Genomic DNA, 14,114 nt, shown 5'->3' on the forward strand with positions numbered 1-14,114 from the left:
TTCTGGGGAAAAGATGTAAGTTGGTCGATAATTGCATTCCCTCCAGAGAAGGCCTTGTTACCCTCATGGAAACGAGCTTTGGCTCCGTCCCGGACATGATGGAGTGGTGACTCATTTTTAGAAAAAAAAAAAAAAAAACTTCAGATAAACAAGCACAGAATTATAATAAATACGGAGCAGAGAAAGAAAACACATTCAACCTTTTAGCTAAGACGGAAACGAGGCCAGAATGCGGTCGGTGCTGCAGGCTTTAAAAGCTGAAACTGACAGGGTGTGTTAACAGGAGCGTTTCACTCGCGCCAGGCTCCATCTTTAAATGTCAGCGTGGCCTCGTCATCCGTGTTCCAACCGGTTTGCTAAATTAGCAGATTACATAAAGATTAGATCTAAAAACTTGCACTCTCGATGGGGCGCTTCAAACCCAAACGCTACCTGGAAGTGATTTGAAATCTCTTTCTTGCCTTCAGCAGAACGGCTGAGCAGTGATCCATGGGAAGCCAAATCAACAGGGAAATTGGGCTAGAGCTTTGCCCTCCTCCAATGAGTTATAGAAGCCGTTTTAGTCATTACCGTGCCACAAGAGACATTCTCAGACATTACTCTGATTGATTTTGATGGCAGTAATTTCACCTTCCAACTAATCCATTTTTTTTTTCTTCTCATGCCTTTTTAAAAACGGCTCCGGAGAGACAAAACGAGAGACGGGTAAAAGAAAAAAAAGATGTATTTTTGGGTGTACATAGCGATGAACCAACAGTCGGGCCTTTTCCAGTGAGAGGAAAGCCAACGATACCTGCAGAAAGGCTCTGTAGAGTCGTAGCCACGGCCTATAAAAGAAGAGGAAATTAATTAAATGCAGGGCGGGTGGTTTGGCGCCATGGAAAGAATACACAATTTAGAGTCTCGCGCCAAGGAGCCAAACGGACAAAAATGAAGGTGATCAGTCATATTTTGCTGCTTTTTTTTTTTTTTGACATTAAACATGTATTTTTTTTTTTTTCATAGAAGTCAGCTAAGCAATTTAGACAAATTGGACAAAATTGCGAAGGTAAACACAGGGAGAGGTCTTATAATGTTTCTCTCGCTCTTTTGGTTTTCCTTGCTCTCCTATTTGGACACTGTTTTGTTTAGTAAATCTCTTACCTGAGTTTTTCTGTGACGGCAGCGGCTGCAGAAAGTGGAGGGACTCCGTCAAGGCGGCGCTGTGGTGGTGGAGACTGCAGCTTATTTCCATGGTCCACAACCGACCTGAAAACTCATTTTAAAATACAACGTGGAGTTAGCCAGTGAAGTGATTTAGTGTGAGCTTCTTTTTGTTTTCTGATGCAGTTTCTATGTATGTGAACCTGGTGTAAGTAGATTGAAAACCCAACCAACGCAGGTCCATTAGTGGGTTGGACTGTATGCAGAGACTGACAGGTATTTGTGAAACTCGACACGGTTGCTGTTTAACTCTCCAAAGTGCTCTAAGTGCTGTAGGTTCTGTTTGCAAATTGCGTTACCAAAATGGTCTCCTGCAAGGCCCAGGAAAGTGGCTGTGCTACCAGAAGAGGTCTGGAGATTAAAAGTGAAAGAACTAAAACAAAATCCAGAAAGTCGGCCTTTTGTTTTTGAGTCGTCTCTTTTTGTCTTCTGCTCTCTGATTGCCACCTATGCTTTATTGATTGATTTATTTTATTGCTCTTGTTTTGTCTGTTCATGGACCATAATTGTGTCTAAATAAAGAGGATTGATTGATTGATTGATTGATTGATTGATTGATTGATTGATTGATTGATTGATTGATTGATTGATTGATTGATTGATTGATTGATTGATTGATTATTTTGGTTGCTGTGTTTTTCAAACTGTTTTGTCTTGTTCTACTTACACTACATGGGTTTTAATGTGAAGAAAGTAATTCATAGACAACTGTTGTCTATGAAGTGTGTTGCCTTTGTGATGAGGCTCTGTTTTCTTTATCCCCAGTGTAATGGGAGGACGTTTTATTAATGATCTGATTGTGCATTTTTCTCGAATTTAAGTCTAATTGATCCAAGAATTAAAAACAATAAGTATCTTCATTGACAGATTAGCCACTCTAGATTTTAATGGTGCATAATTGAACCAAAAGCAGGAAACCTATTCTATATAGAGCAGGGCATTCTGGGTAAATACAACTAAAACAAATGTGCAAGTCTAGTGTTAGTGTTAAAAATGGCTTGTAGTTAATTTTTTCCAAAGAAAAAAGGAAGTTGTGCACAGTGTCGTCTTCAGAAGTTTTCTAGTCGTTTCCTTCAGTGGTGCTTGATGCAGCGCCACCACAGGTGAGTTGGTGAGCAAGTTCTTCACAAGGTTTGGTTCATTTGACACATCGCAGTGTGAAAGCTAACTTCACCATTTCAAAGTGGAATAAATTATGCAATTTTGTTCCCCAATCAAATGAAGTCTACCAGACTATAAAATGTGAAAATACCTGAAAAGGGGCAGTATTATGGGTTTTCCAGGGACGTCATATAGCGAACCATTTAACTATTTTAACTTCAGTTGGTAAAAATATGCTACATACAGTATATCAAATATGACTTAAAAAAATTTAGACTTTGTAATTTGATGCCTTGAATTTGGGGCCTCTGCTGTTTTAAAAACTCCTGCTCTTTCTGAAACTCCGCCTTCAGGAAGTCATCACAACATGGCTCCTCTATTAACCCTTTAGCAACGTTCTTATCGGTGTTGCACTGAGAAGCAGCTCCTACAATGAGCTCAGGGGATGTGCTGGTCCACCCAGTGATTGCTAATTGCTAGAGCTAGTCTGTAGGAGCTGAGTGGGAGGAGTCGTGAGGGAAAGCTGCTCTGGGAAGCAGACGTTTGGAAACTGCACCGACTCAAAGGCGGGGCTAGGTCCACCCAGGTGTTCTGCACAGCTGAACGGTTGCCACGGAGATTAAAGGATTTCTCAAACATGTATGAAAGAATCAAGGCAACTCTCCAGATATGTTTTGATGAGGGACTAACAGCTGATCACTAGGGATCAGTACACATTCATAGACGGTGGTTAGCTCCACTGCACCACCCTGGGGTCAGCTTGTCAGCATAGCCTCAACCATTGCCCTCCAGCACCATGTTTCCATTCGGTACAACAATCCTAAGATGAATCACTGGCTAGCGCCATGCACACACACGCAGTGAAGACTGCTTTCACCTTTCAGGTCCAGACGTGTTCACAAGGTGGTGAAAAGGGAAAGTGGGTTACAAGGTGTACGGCTGGAAAGACCACAGAACTGAGGCATACTTGGGAAAAGTAACAAATACAGGTTGCTAGGACACCGAGGAGAAAGTTGTTGAAGTTTCTCTATTCTTTCACATGCTTCTCGGAGGCCGACTGGGTATGTAGTCAGTCCTCGCCTCTATTTCACAGTTTAGGCAAGGAAATTGTTCACATTTGACAGTTTCAAGCCTCCCTATTAGCTGGAAGTGTTATTAAAATGATGATTGCGACCACACGTTTAGTAAAACAGACTCGGGAGAAATAAAACATTAACGGCTCCTTAAATGTGCAGAGCCCGTGACTCCGTCCAGTTTGTCATCTATTTATCTAATGACTCCTTCACAGTTTAGACAGAGAGGTAGATTCTGTCCATTTCTGTATGCCTAAAAAAGCACAGTGCTGCCATAACCCTAATCACCTAATTGCCCTGCCCTGCCTCATTAGAAAACAAGCCTAACTGGAAAATCGCCTTAAGTGGCCCAAATTAATGAAAGCTTCACGTCTGGTGCTGAGTCATCTAAAGGCTTGAGTCGGTGCGACGTCACCACAAAGGAAATGGTTGCTCCATAAACTGTCAGTGGTCATTTGAGTAGCCGTGTAGAGACTGACACTCACCCTGTGTGCATCACTGTACAGGTCAAGGTTTTCACTACGGTGCTACGTGAGCATTGAGTTGGCCCTTCCTTTGTCATGCTTGGGAGAACAGTGAAATTAACATGTTTACATTTGAAATACTTGGCTTTTCATCTACTTTCGCCAACAGGTTGATGCTGGTCAGCTGGCTCATGAGGGCTGGGCTATTATTTAAGACTTCAGAGGTTGTTTGCTCTTCTGCGTTGTGCTGCCATTTTGTTTTGGTGGTCAGTCTTGATTTATAATTCTGGCAATATCTGTATTTGATACCTTCCCATGGCTGATTGGGTGTTAGCAGTCATGGTTTATGGATGTTTTAACATTCATGTTGGTCAGCAGGGGCTTTGACCCTGTGCACGCTTTGAAGAGCATGACGCTCTGAAGAGCACCATGACGCTTGCAAACTCTCCGGTATCTCTGGTCTTGTGGATACAGTCAATCAGCACAAAGGAAAAATAAATGGTGGTTCTAGATTGGCTGCCTTGCAAACTCCAGCCAATCGGATCTGAAGTAGCATTGCACAGAGGTATTTCAGCTTCCAAAGCTGCAATCGTTCGAGTATCTTAGGTATGATGTATTAAACAATTCACAATAGCAGCTTTTCTGCATATATTCTGGAATCTATATTTTCACAGAAGTCCCTTGTGGTTTTTACAAGGTGAAAAAGTTGAAGAGGCAGAAGTAATCTTGGCAAGCAGTGTAAATAAAGAATAAATACATAAAAAGAATATCAAGACACAAAATTATCCATCCATCCATCCATCCATTTTCTTCCGCTTATCCGGGGTCGGGTCGCGGGGGCAGCAGCTTCAGAAGGGAGGCCCAGACATCCCAAGGTGTTCCCAGGTCAGCCGAGAGACGTAGTCCCTCCAGCGTGTCCTGGGTCTTCCCCGAGGTCTCCTGCCAGTGGGACGTGCCCGGAACACCTCACCAGGGAGGCGTCCAGGAGGCATCCTGACCAGATGCCCGAGCCACCTCAACTGGCTCCTCTCGACGTGGAGGAGCAGCGGCACACAAAACTATAAGGACTGTTATTTTAAGATATTTGCCAATGTTAATGTATGATATGAGTTTCTGACAGTATATTATTGATATGCTTCACATGGCACCTTATAAAAACTGTTTGTTTTTTTAATTGGTGGTTTTCTGATTAAAAGATAAAAGTTCCAGACTGAATTCTGGAGATGATTAAGAAAAGTCATTTTCTTTCTAATGAAGATTTTCCTTCTATCCTCCCTGTGTCTGTCCATCCAGTCTGGCCACGGCTCCGACTCCCCAGGCCAAAGACTGAGGTTGGGGTGATGAATCAGTAACACCCATCATTTCTCTACTATCAACACTTCAGTCTCCCACAGAGAAATTGCAGTTAGACGGGAAGTGAACGGTAAACGCTTTCAAAAGATGAGAGACAGATGGTTGGACAATTGGAAGGAAAAAAAACCAACTCAATTATATTTTTATGCTTTTAAATGAATGTTTTTTCTGAAGTGGTTTCAGATTTCAGCTGAACATGTTGGTCCCTAACTCTTGTGAATACTAAGAGTTCACCGTCCTCAGACCTGGACTGAATCATGGTTTGATTACAAATTCTTTGTAAAAACACTATATGATTTGTGAAACTGTAATTCTATTCACATGAGCAGAAAAGTGGGGATTTTTTGGTTGTTTGTTGACTATTGTGTAGCTTTATCATTTTATGATTAGTCTGATTGTTTTTTTTTTCATATTTCTCAATCATTTCAAAAATATTTCAGCCAAACTCTTATTGTAATACATTATTTTGTCAGTAACGTCCGTCTCTCTCTTGTCCGCAGGTTGTTGGTCCATGTCTTCATGCTGGGTAGCTGGACGGTGTTGCTGGTGGAAGCCGTCCTGACCGGGACCGTCTCTCTCTCTCTGCTCACTGTTCTGGTTCACAGCAACCGATGAAAAAGCAGCAGGCCGTAAAAACCCTTGACAGTCTGAGCTCACACTGGAGGAAAGGTTTTCATCAGTCAGAGTCTGAGCCGTGAAGCTTTAAAAACGATTGGCGTTGGCTACTTGGAGTTGACTGACATGATCCACCAACTGGTTCAGCTTCCAGTTCTTCCAGTTTGTTTCATTGGTTGAGTCCATGAGGAAAAAGAGCGTTCTCTGGGTGACATTTCTACCCAACTTTTCAGTGAATTAGTTGAAGCTAAGGGACGAACTTCAACATCAGGATAGTTCTTCAGTGTGACTGGATTCTGTTTGTTTTTATGATGTGGATCTTGTATTGATGTAACTGCAAATGAATTAACACTTAATAAAAATAATAAATTTCTTTTAATCCTGTTCTCCAGTTTGTGCTTTGATCAGTTATGAAGTTCTATTAAAAATGTGGGAGTTCCTTTAATATATAATGTTTCCAAAAATGATTATGGTTAAAAAAATGACTCCAGAAATAACACATTGAAAGAAGAACATTTTATTAAACTTACAGCACTGATGGATTTTGCGTTATGGACCATCTATAATGAAAACAATAATGAATAGAAAACAAATCTGCCTTCTAACTATTTATTCTGATATTTTGTTTTGGCACTTGAATAATCAGAATCTTGTCTCCAGCCAGGCACCAGAAACCTCACTGTCTGTTTTGAAAGTCATTGATGTTTTGACAAGAGAGTCGAGCTGAGGAAACAGAAGAACAAATCTGAGAAACACGGAGACAAACACAACTCATTAAATACTGAAACTTTGTAGAGATGTCTCAGCAGCTTTACCTGTTACATCCAGACTAATGGCGTCAGGTGAGGTCCATCTTCCCAGCGGTTGGTCTGTCTCAAACCTGGCCCACATCGGCCAGCTTTCACACCCTGAATCTGAACTGAACATCTTCCCCCGGCGTAGCTAGAATGCAGGCAGCATGTCAGTAACGTAATTTTACTGTAACAATAACAGCACTTGCAGTTCTTCTCACCGCGGTGAGACAGGCTGATCTGGTTGGGGTCGGTGCGGTGAGCAAACCTCCTGTGACCCACAACAGAAAGACGGACCCACATAACGCGCCTCACAGTGTGACCTGGGGAGTTTTACACATTGTGGTTGTTCACTGAAACATATCCTGAAACCATAAACAACAACATATTTTACTGATGCTTTATGAGATACACCAACACAACATACTATTAGTGTGAATTGCGGGAAAAAAATATTTAACTTTTCAGATTTCTTATGCTACAAAAAAAAAAAAAAAAAAAATGACGGAACTTTCCTGCCACTCCAAAATAAAAAAAACATTTAGTTTGGGTCTGTTACATGAAGCTCCAACAAAGTACATTTACTTGTTTTCACAAACATTTGAACCGTCCATCTAAAGAAATGCAAAATGAACAAATGATCGACCTGAGGGGTAGTCATGACGACAGGGCAGAGTTGCTGTAGTTCCTACCCAAACACAGATCACTCTTCTGGAAAACGACACACTCCACCTGCTCTGAGTACCTAGAAGACACAAACGCCCTGACAATCAGTTGTCAGGGCTCTGATTTAGGAATCTATGCACAAAAAATACAAGTAACAAAACATTTGAAGCAAACAAATACATATGTTGCAGTAAAAATCATGGAAGTGCACAAGAGGTCAAACAATTTAAATCTCAAGAACTCACCCTCAGAGTATCTGCATCCACGTCAGCCAGTCGGATAAACTCACGTCAGGATGTTTTATGTCCCTGACAGTGATGGAGGTGAGGAGGTTTTAAAGCGATGAGAGAGGCTCAGTGTGTGGAGTCTGTCAGATGAGAGGAGGTGGGAGGTGGATGTGGGTGAGTGTGAGTCTAAAAGTGATCGGCTCCTCATCTGTCATTGTTTGAGCCGTTTCCACTGTTGATTTTTATTCCGCTTCTCCATCTGAATCTCCCTCAAAAGATCAGTTGAAAGAAGAGATTGTGACATCCACGTGATCTCATCACTTCTGCAGCGGTTTCAGAGACGCATGTCTGTGATACAAGTCAAATGTCATTAACCTGCAGGACCTGTTAGATTCACTTGTTATGTAACAGTCATTCATTCATTCCTTCTTCTTCTGCTCCTTCTCTCTTAGGTGGGAAAAACTTACTCATAGAAGATTTTTTAAAGCTAACTTCACCCAAAAAAGGCTAAATATTACTTTGGTGGATTCATAGGAAGGGGCTACAGGCAGCCTGGCATCTTCATGGGAATTTCCAAAGTAAAAGCTCCTAAATGCTGATCAACCTTAAAGTAAAGCATAAGAAATGGTTCAGTAATAATTTACAGGAATCATAAATATCATTCAATACTACATCAGTTATTATGCACAAAGTTAGACATAATTCCTAACGTTCTGGAAGTTTTCAGTGTGTGATTATGCCACTGCAATTTGAGAAATAAAAGAATGTTCAAAATTGTTTTGGCACTAAAGCTGCCGACAAATGTGTTAAACTCCAAACAAACCCAGAGCTATTTTTTAATAGAAGCACATAGAAAGATGCAGGTTTTATAGAACTGCTTTGAGTCATGGGCAAAAGACACAACAGAGGGTCACAAACAGTGGGGAATTTAATGAGAATTGTTTACTGCACTGCATGTATAAAAGTGTTTCATCATTGCTCACCGGAAATAAACTTTCTCCACATTAAAATTAGTTTATTTTTTGATTTTATGATCTAGCAGGAAGGAAAACCAAGGTTTTAATTCTTATATAATTAAGAAAATAATCTCAACTATAAAATGGCTGAAAAGTAAAGGATGTAAAAAATGTATTTAGTACTAACAGATGGTGTGTAAACCTGGAGCCACTGGATCATCTGCCTTTTTTGACACATAATATTTTCGTTTTAGTCCTCTGTCTTCTGTCTCCTGATTGGTCCGTTGTTTTGTCTCAGTTATGCTGGAGAATCATCACATGATCAGACACACATTCCTTAATCTCTGTCTAAATAATATATGATTGAAAGAGACTTTCTGATCAAGCCATCATCATGTCCTCACCTTTTCCACAATCTGTTACAACCAGTAGATCAGCAGCTGCAGCAGGTCTTCTTCTTTAATTGTTGGTCAACTCATGTCATGTGACATGAGTTGACGGAGAAATGAAATAAAGAGAAAAGACAACAGAGTTAAAGAGGAAAATATGCAGCAGACAGAAACAGTTTCTAACTTTCAGCTCAACTCTCTGCAGTTATATTTGAAATGATTAGTCATGTTGTGTAGATATAACTGTTCTTACATTTTTTTCCACAGGGTTCTCTTATCTTCCTCCACCTGACTGGTGGTGTTGAAGGTGGAGGTTTACAGCTGGAGCAGGTCTTCTGCTTTAATTGTTGGTCAACTCATGTCATGAGACATGAGTTGATGTAGAAATGAAATAGAGAAAAGACAACAGGGTTAACAAATAGAGTATACATGGACAGAAGAAAGAACAATTTTGAAATTTGACCTCAATTTTTATCCATATTTAAAATGAAAGTAAGTTTCCTTACATATTTTTTTCCACAGGGTTCTCTTATCTTCCTCCACCTGACTGGTGGTGTTGAAGGTGGAGGTTTACAGGCTGAGGAGATCCAACCTGGGATGATCAGAGAATCAGAGATCTGAGAAGTCTGAATCTGGATCAGAGACTAGTTTTGGGTATTTTTTAATGTCTCTCCTCTTTTTGTGATCTTTCTGTGTTGTAACACATGAACATGTTATTGGCCACATAAACTATTTGTTTCATGATATTAATAGTTTATCTACATAAAACTTTACTTTAATTTGGTTTCTGATACAACACATTGTCAGGCAAGCATTCCTTACTTAATGTAAATTTTAACTCTATATGGTTGAACACTTTCTAAATTACTAATAGTGAATTTCTATTTCTATTTAGTAAAGCTTAAGGTCCCCACCATCAGCAGGAGGCAAGCAGTATCATGTGAATGTGGAATGCAAAAACTTACAAGCAGTGTGAAAAACAAGAGATCCAGAAGGCAGGAACCACATGGGCAACGATGAAAGGATCCAGTGATGAGCAGCTACAACCTGAAAGATTAAAAACTTGGGAGAGTGGATTAGTAGAGGAACAGGATAGAATAATTTACTGTACTGGAGAGCCCCATGTGGGAAAGAACCGCTATTACACCCTGCAACATGGGAAAGATAAGAGAAAAACACAATGAAGAAAACCCGGTGCAAGGCTCTACCTAAGGTTTCCCTCAGGTTTGCTAGAAACTCTTTAATAAAAAAAACCCTGAGAAATAACTATATCCTAATGTGACTTCCCAAAAAAGTCTTCAGTTTTTACGGATCCCAATCTACTCAGAGTCACTTGACAAGACGTAGCAAGGTCTAAACCACACATGTCTGGAACTCACTCTTTCTGTAATTCCACTAGATGTTGATGGTATTGGTTCCTCTTCTATGTCCCCTTCAGACTCCATCCAGAAACAGAAGTCAGGGGATGACACAGTTGGATTTTCACAGTGTGTTGATGGCGAAGGACTGAATACACGGGGTGACAGAATGGGATGTTCACAGTGCGTCAAGGGTAACGGACTGAGGACGGGGGATGAGAGAAAAGGATCCTCATGCACCATCCCTTGTAAGGGACTGAGGACAGGGGATGACAAAACAGGAGGTGAACATGCCATTCTATACGAGGGACTGAGGATAAGGGATAACAGAATGGGATCTTCATATTCTGTCTTTCGGTGGATTGGGATTGATGGAATGGGCTCGTCCTCCCATTCTTTACCATATCTCCATGCCAACCTTCTACCGATTCTTTGAAGGACGTCGTCCCAACTGGCATCATCACTATATTTGGTCCTCTTGGAGGGGAGCTCATCATCAGCTTGGTTCTCCCTGATCCTCCTGGCAGAGGGCTCCTGTTTAGCATCATCACTATCCCTGGTCCTCTTCGTGGGGAGCTCCTCTTCAGCAACAGTGTCCCTAGTCCTCTTGGCTGGGGGCTGCTCTTCAGCATCACTGTCCTTTGTCCTCTTTCCATTTATGCCAGTCACAGATGTCACATGACCTGCGTCCTCTTTCAAACCTACCTGATGACTAGGCTTTGGGTCGTCCTCCTTTGCAGCATCCACCATCTTTGTAGTTCTGTTGGCACAGCCAAAAGTCAAAGAAGCCACTAAATTTTTCCAACCCCCAAGAGGTTGTGGCGAGGTACAGATTGGGCTGGAGTCCTCTGGTTTGGGCTCTTGCTTTTTGTCAAGTCCAGATGTGAATATAAAGAGTGAAGAAAGTACGGTACCAAAACTAAGCTTTAATGTTGGGTCGTCCTCCTTCGCAGCATCCACCTTCATCGTTGTTCTCCTGGCTCGGCCAGAAGTCAAAGAAGCCGCGTCCTCTTTCAAATCTACCTGATGATGTTGCGAGGTACTGACAGGTGTGGAGTCCTGTGGATGCAAAATTGGCTCTTCCTGTTTGTCAAGTCCAAATGTGAATTTAAAGCTGGAAGGAAGCACAGTACCAAAACTAAGCTTTGATGATGGGTCGTTCTCCTTCCCAGCATCCACCTTCTGTGTAGTGCTCCTGGCGTGGCTGGAAGTCAAAGAAGCCCCGTCCTCTTCCAAACCTACCTGATGATGTTGCGAGGTAGCGATAGGTCTGGACTTTTCTGGATGCAAAATAGGCTCTTCCTGTTTATCAAGTCCAGATGTGACTTCAAGTGAAGTACAGGGAGCTGTGTCTTCTTGACATTTCTGAGCCACCCCAATGTCTTGTATGTATTTGAAATTTGGGGGAAGAATCTCAAGCAACTGTGACGCAACATCGGCACGATCCACTGTCAGACTACTGTCAGCGGAGCACAGCTGATCAATCATCAAATTCACATGTTTCAATGACTGTTCAAGCACTCCTATACCCCACAGGAATTTAAAGTTTGGTCGAAGGACCTGGACAACCCGAAGTTGGGATTTAAAGTCATCCTGGTCTTCATTATCAACCTCATCTTTATCGGAGCTGGAAGTACAGTAATTTCCTACCTTGTCTTCACTGGAGCTGGTAGTATTGCTACCACTGGAGCTGGTAGAACAGTCCACATAATGCAGAGGTGAACTATACCTCAACTCCTCTCCATGGTTTTCAGAAACCATGTCGGCTTCATTTAACCATACCTTACCATGATCCTTACCTTTGTCTCGATGTCCCTCCAACATTAGGGATCCATCTGCTGGAAGCGCCATAGTATGGGCTGTGAAGGAAAGAAACAAAGTAAAACAAAAGCTATAATTCAGTATCTTGAAGTTCACAAATGTCCAAAGCAATGTTTAGAGGGAACACTGAAATACCAACAATACAATAACCCAGGTTTGTGAAAGTGTTTGTTTTTCTTTAACAATATTATTGCTATGCCAAATGTGATTATACAACAAGAACGGGAATTAAGAGATAAAATGTCAATATGCTAACACATAAGTCACTAAACAATTTAAATTAACTCATAAATTTGTTCCACCCCACAAATGCAAAAGAGACCTATTAAAGTTATATATTTCAAAGAAGTCATCACAATTTCAAATAATTGGACACTAAAGTAATCAAGTCTGATGTTCTTAGATTAAATATCCCCATTTTTTTTTAGATCAATTCACCCATGTTTCCTGGCTATGCTAAAAAAAAAAAAAAAAAAAAAAGCCATCAACATGTTCCTATCTTGAAAAAAAAATGAAACTAAACATTTAAAATGTAGGCTATAATAAAGGTAAATACTGTTTTTTTAAATGTTTTTTTAATTATATTAAATATTTAATGTATTTCATTTAGCGTATCCATGGAAACTGAGTGTTTATCACGGCATTTTTCAAAAAAGAACTTTCAAAAAACTAGCTAATTCAGCATCCACAGGACTATAATGAAGTAAAATACAAATATTTCTTAAATCATTACACCACATTTTAAAATTCCTAACATTTCCAACGAAATTCAATTAAGAAAAAGGCTCATTGGATAAGAAAGATGCTACTTGTCTTTTTTTCTACAGCAGTCAGAATTTCTTTAAAAACACACACACAAACACAAAATAAACTCTTCTTCACATAACATAGCTAAACAAGTCACTAAAATCCTAGTAACAACTTGTTTTCTTTGGTTAAAAATAGTAGAAGAATGATTTGAACCTTCCAGCTGATCACTCTGCTGGTGCTTCTCCTGGCCAGGAACCGTCTTTCGCAGGTTTGTTAAACAGGGGCTTCTTCAGCAAGTTTTGCTAGCAGACTTCTCGATAAGCTCAAACCTTCCGAGGCTTCAAATGCTCCTTCAGGCGTCTCTCTCAAAAGTCCCGTCGCAAAGGGAAAGAATTCAGAAGGTCAGCGTCATTTATCGGGTTGAGAACGCTAACGTCGTTTCCATGACTTTCATAGACGAACACACGCACTGGCGCGTGAGAGAAATTGGACTACAAATAATGCAGATAACACAAGTATCGCGTTCTCTTGTTTATCACTCCATATGCTGCCACCTACTGGCCAGCCAGTCTAAGTTCATAATTAAAACTTAACACTATTGGTGCGACTTTATTTTTCTGCTTTTATTCTTAACTATGTCAGTTTCGGACCTCCAAATGGGAAAACTTCTCTCTGCCGTGAAGCCCGGATTGGAAGAAAAAAAATCTAATTCAAAATTCAATTCAAAAGTACTTTATTGATCAAAAAGTAAATGTTGTAGCTCATTGATTCAGATTCTTCAAACATTTATTGCAGATGACTCTGACTGATGATACTATTTTTTCAAGACGGTCTCATGAAGAGGATGGTCAGAGTTGCCCATAATTTTCTTAATTTTATGAAGAATCCTCCATCATTTCAGTCTTCTCTCTCCCGATTGGCCCAGTGTTGCTGTCTTGTCTCAGTTATGCTGGAGAATCATCACATAATAAGACACACATTCCTTAATCTGTCTAAATAAAAAATGATTGAAAGAGACTTTCTGATCAAGCCATCATCATGTCCTCACCTTTTCCACAATCTGTTACAACCAGTAGATCAGCAGCTGGAGCAGATCCATCCATCCATCCATCCATCCATCCATCCATCCATCCATCCATCCATCCATCCATCCATCCATCCATCCATCCATCCATCCATCCATCCATCCATTTTCTTTCACCCTTGTCCCTCAGTGGGGTCAGGAGGGTTGCTGGTGCCCATCTCCAGCTAACGTTCCGGGCGAGAGGCGGGGTCACCCTGGAGAGGTCGCCAGTCTGTCGCAGGGCAACACAGAGACACACAGGACACACACACACACACACACAC

The 14,114-nt window shown here is 40.9% G+C and overlaps 1 protein-coding gene across 8 annotated transcripts; it reads right to left on the bottom strand.

Annotated features, from left to right (window-relative positions):
- Positions 1-6,404: 6,404 nt before the first annotated feature.
- Positions 6,405-13,631, bottom strand: LOC103482035 (uncharacterized). 8 transcript variants are annotated; one of them, XM_081600686.1, is made up of 10 exons: positions 12,981-13,631; positions 9,804-12,055; positions 8,854-9,430; positions 8,637-8,752; positions 8,012-8,097; positions 7,512-7,841; positions 7,247-7,363; positions 6,822-6,965; positions 6,625-6,751; positions 6,405-6,532 (listed from the first exon to the last, which is right to left on the bottom strand). In XM_081600686.1, the coding sequence occupies exon 2, from the start codon at positions 12,045-12,047 to the stop codon at positions 10,158-10,160; it is 1,890 nt and encodes a 629-aa protein (XP_081456812.1). In that variant the 5' UTR covers positions 12,048-12,055; positions 12,981-13,631; the 3' UTR covers positions 6,405-6,532; positions 6,625-6,751; positions 6,822-6,965; positions 7,247-7,363; positions 7,512-7,841; positions 8,012-8,097; positions 8,637-8,752; positions 8,854-9,430; positions 9,804-10,157. The 8 variants fall into 8 exon arrangements, with proteins under 8 accessions (XP_081456812.1, XP_081456817.1, XP_081456814.1 ...); XM_081600691.1 differs by having other exon boundaries at positions 7,293-7,345; positions 7,512-8,097; XM_081600688.1 differs by having other exon boundaries at positions 7,247-7,345; positions 7,512-8,097.
- Between the last annotated feature and the right edge of the window lie 483 nt (positions 13,632-14,114).

Source organism: Poecilia reticulata, chromosome 19 (assembly GCF_904066995.2).
Source record: "Poecilia reticulata chromosome 19, P_reticulata-male-v2, whole genome shotgun sequence".
NCBI lineage: Eukaryota > Metazoa > Chordata > Actinopteri > Cyprinodontiformes > Poeciliidae > Poecilia > Poecilia reticulata.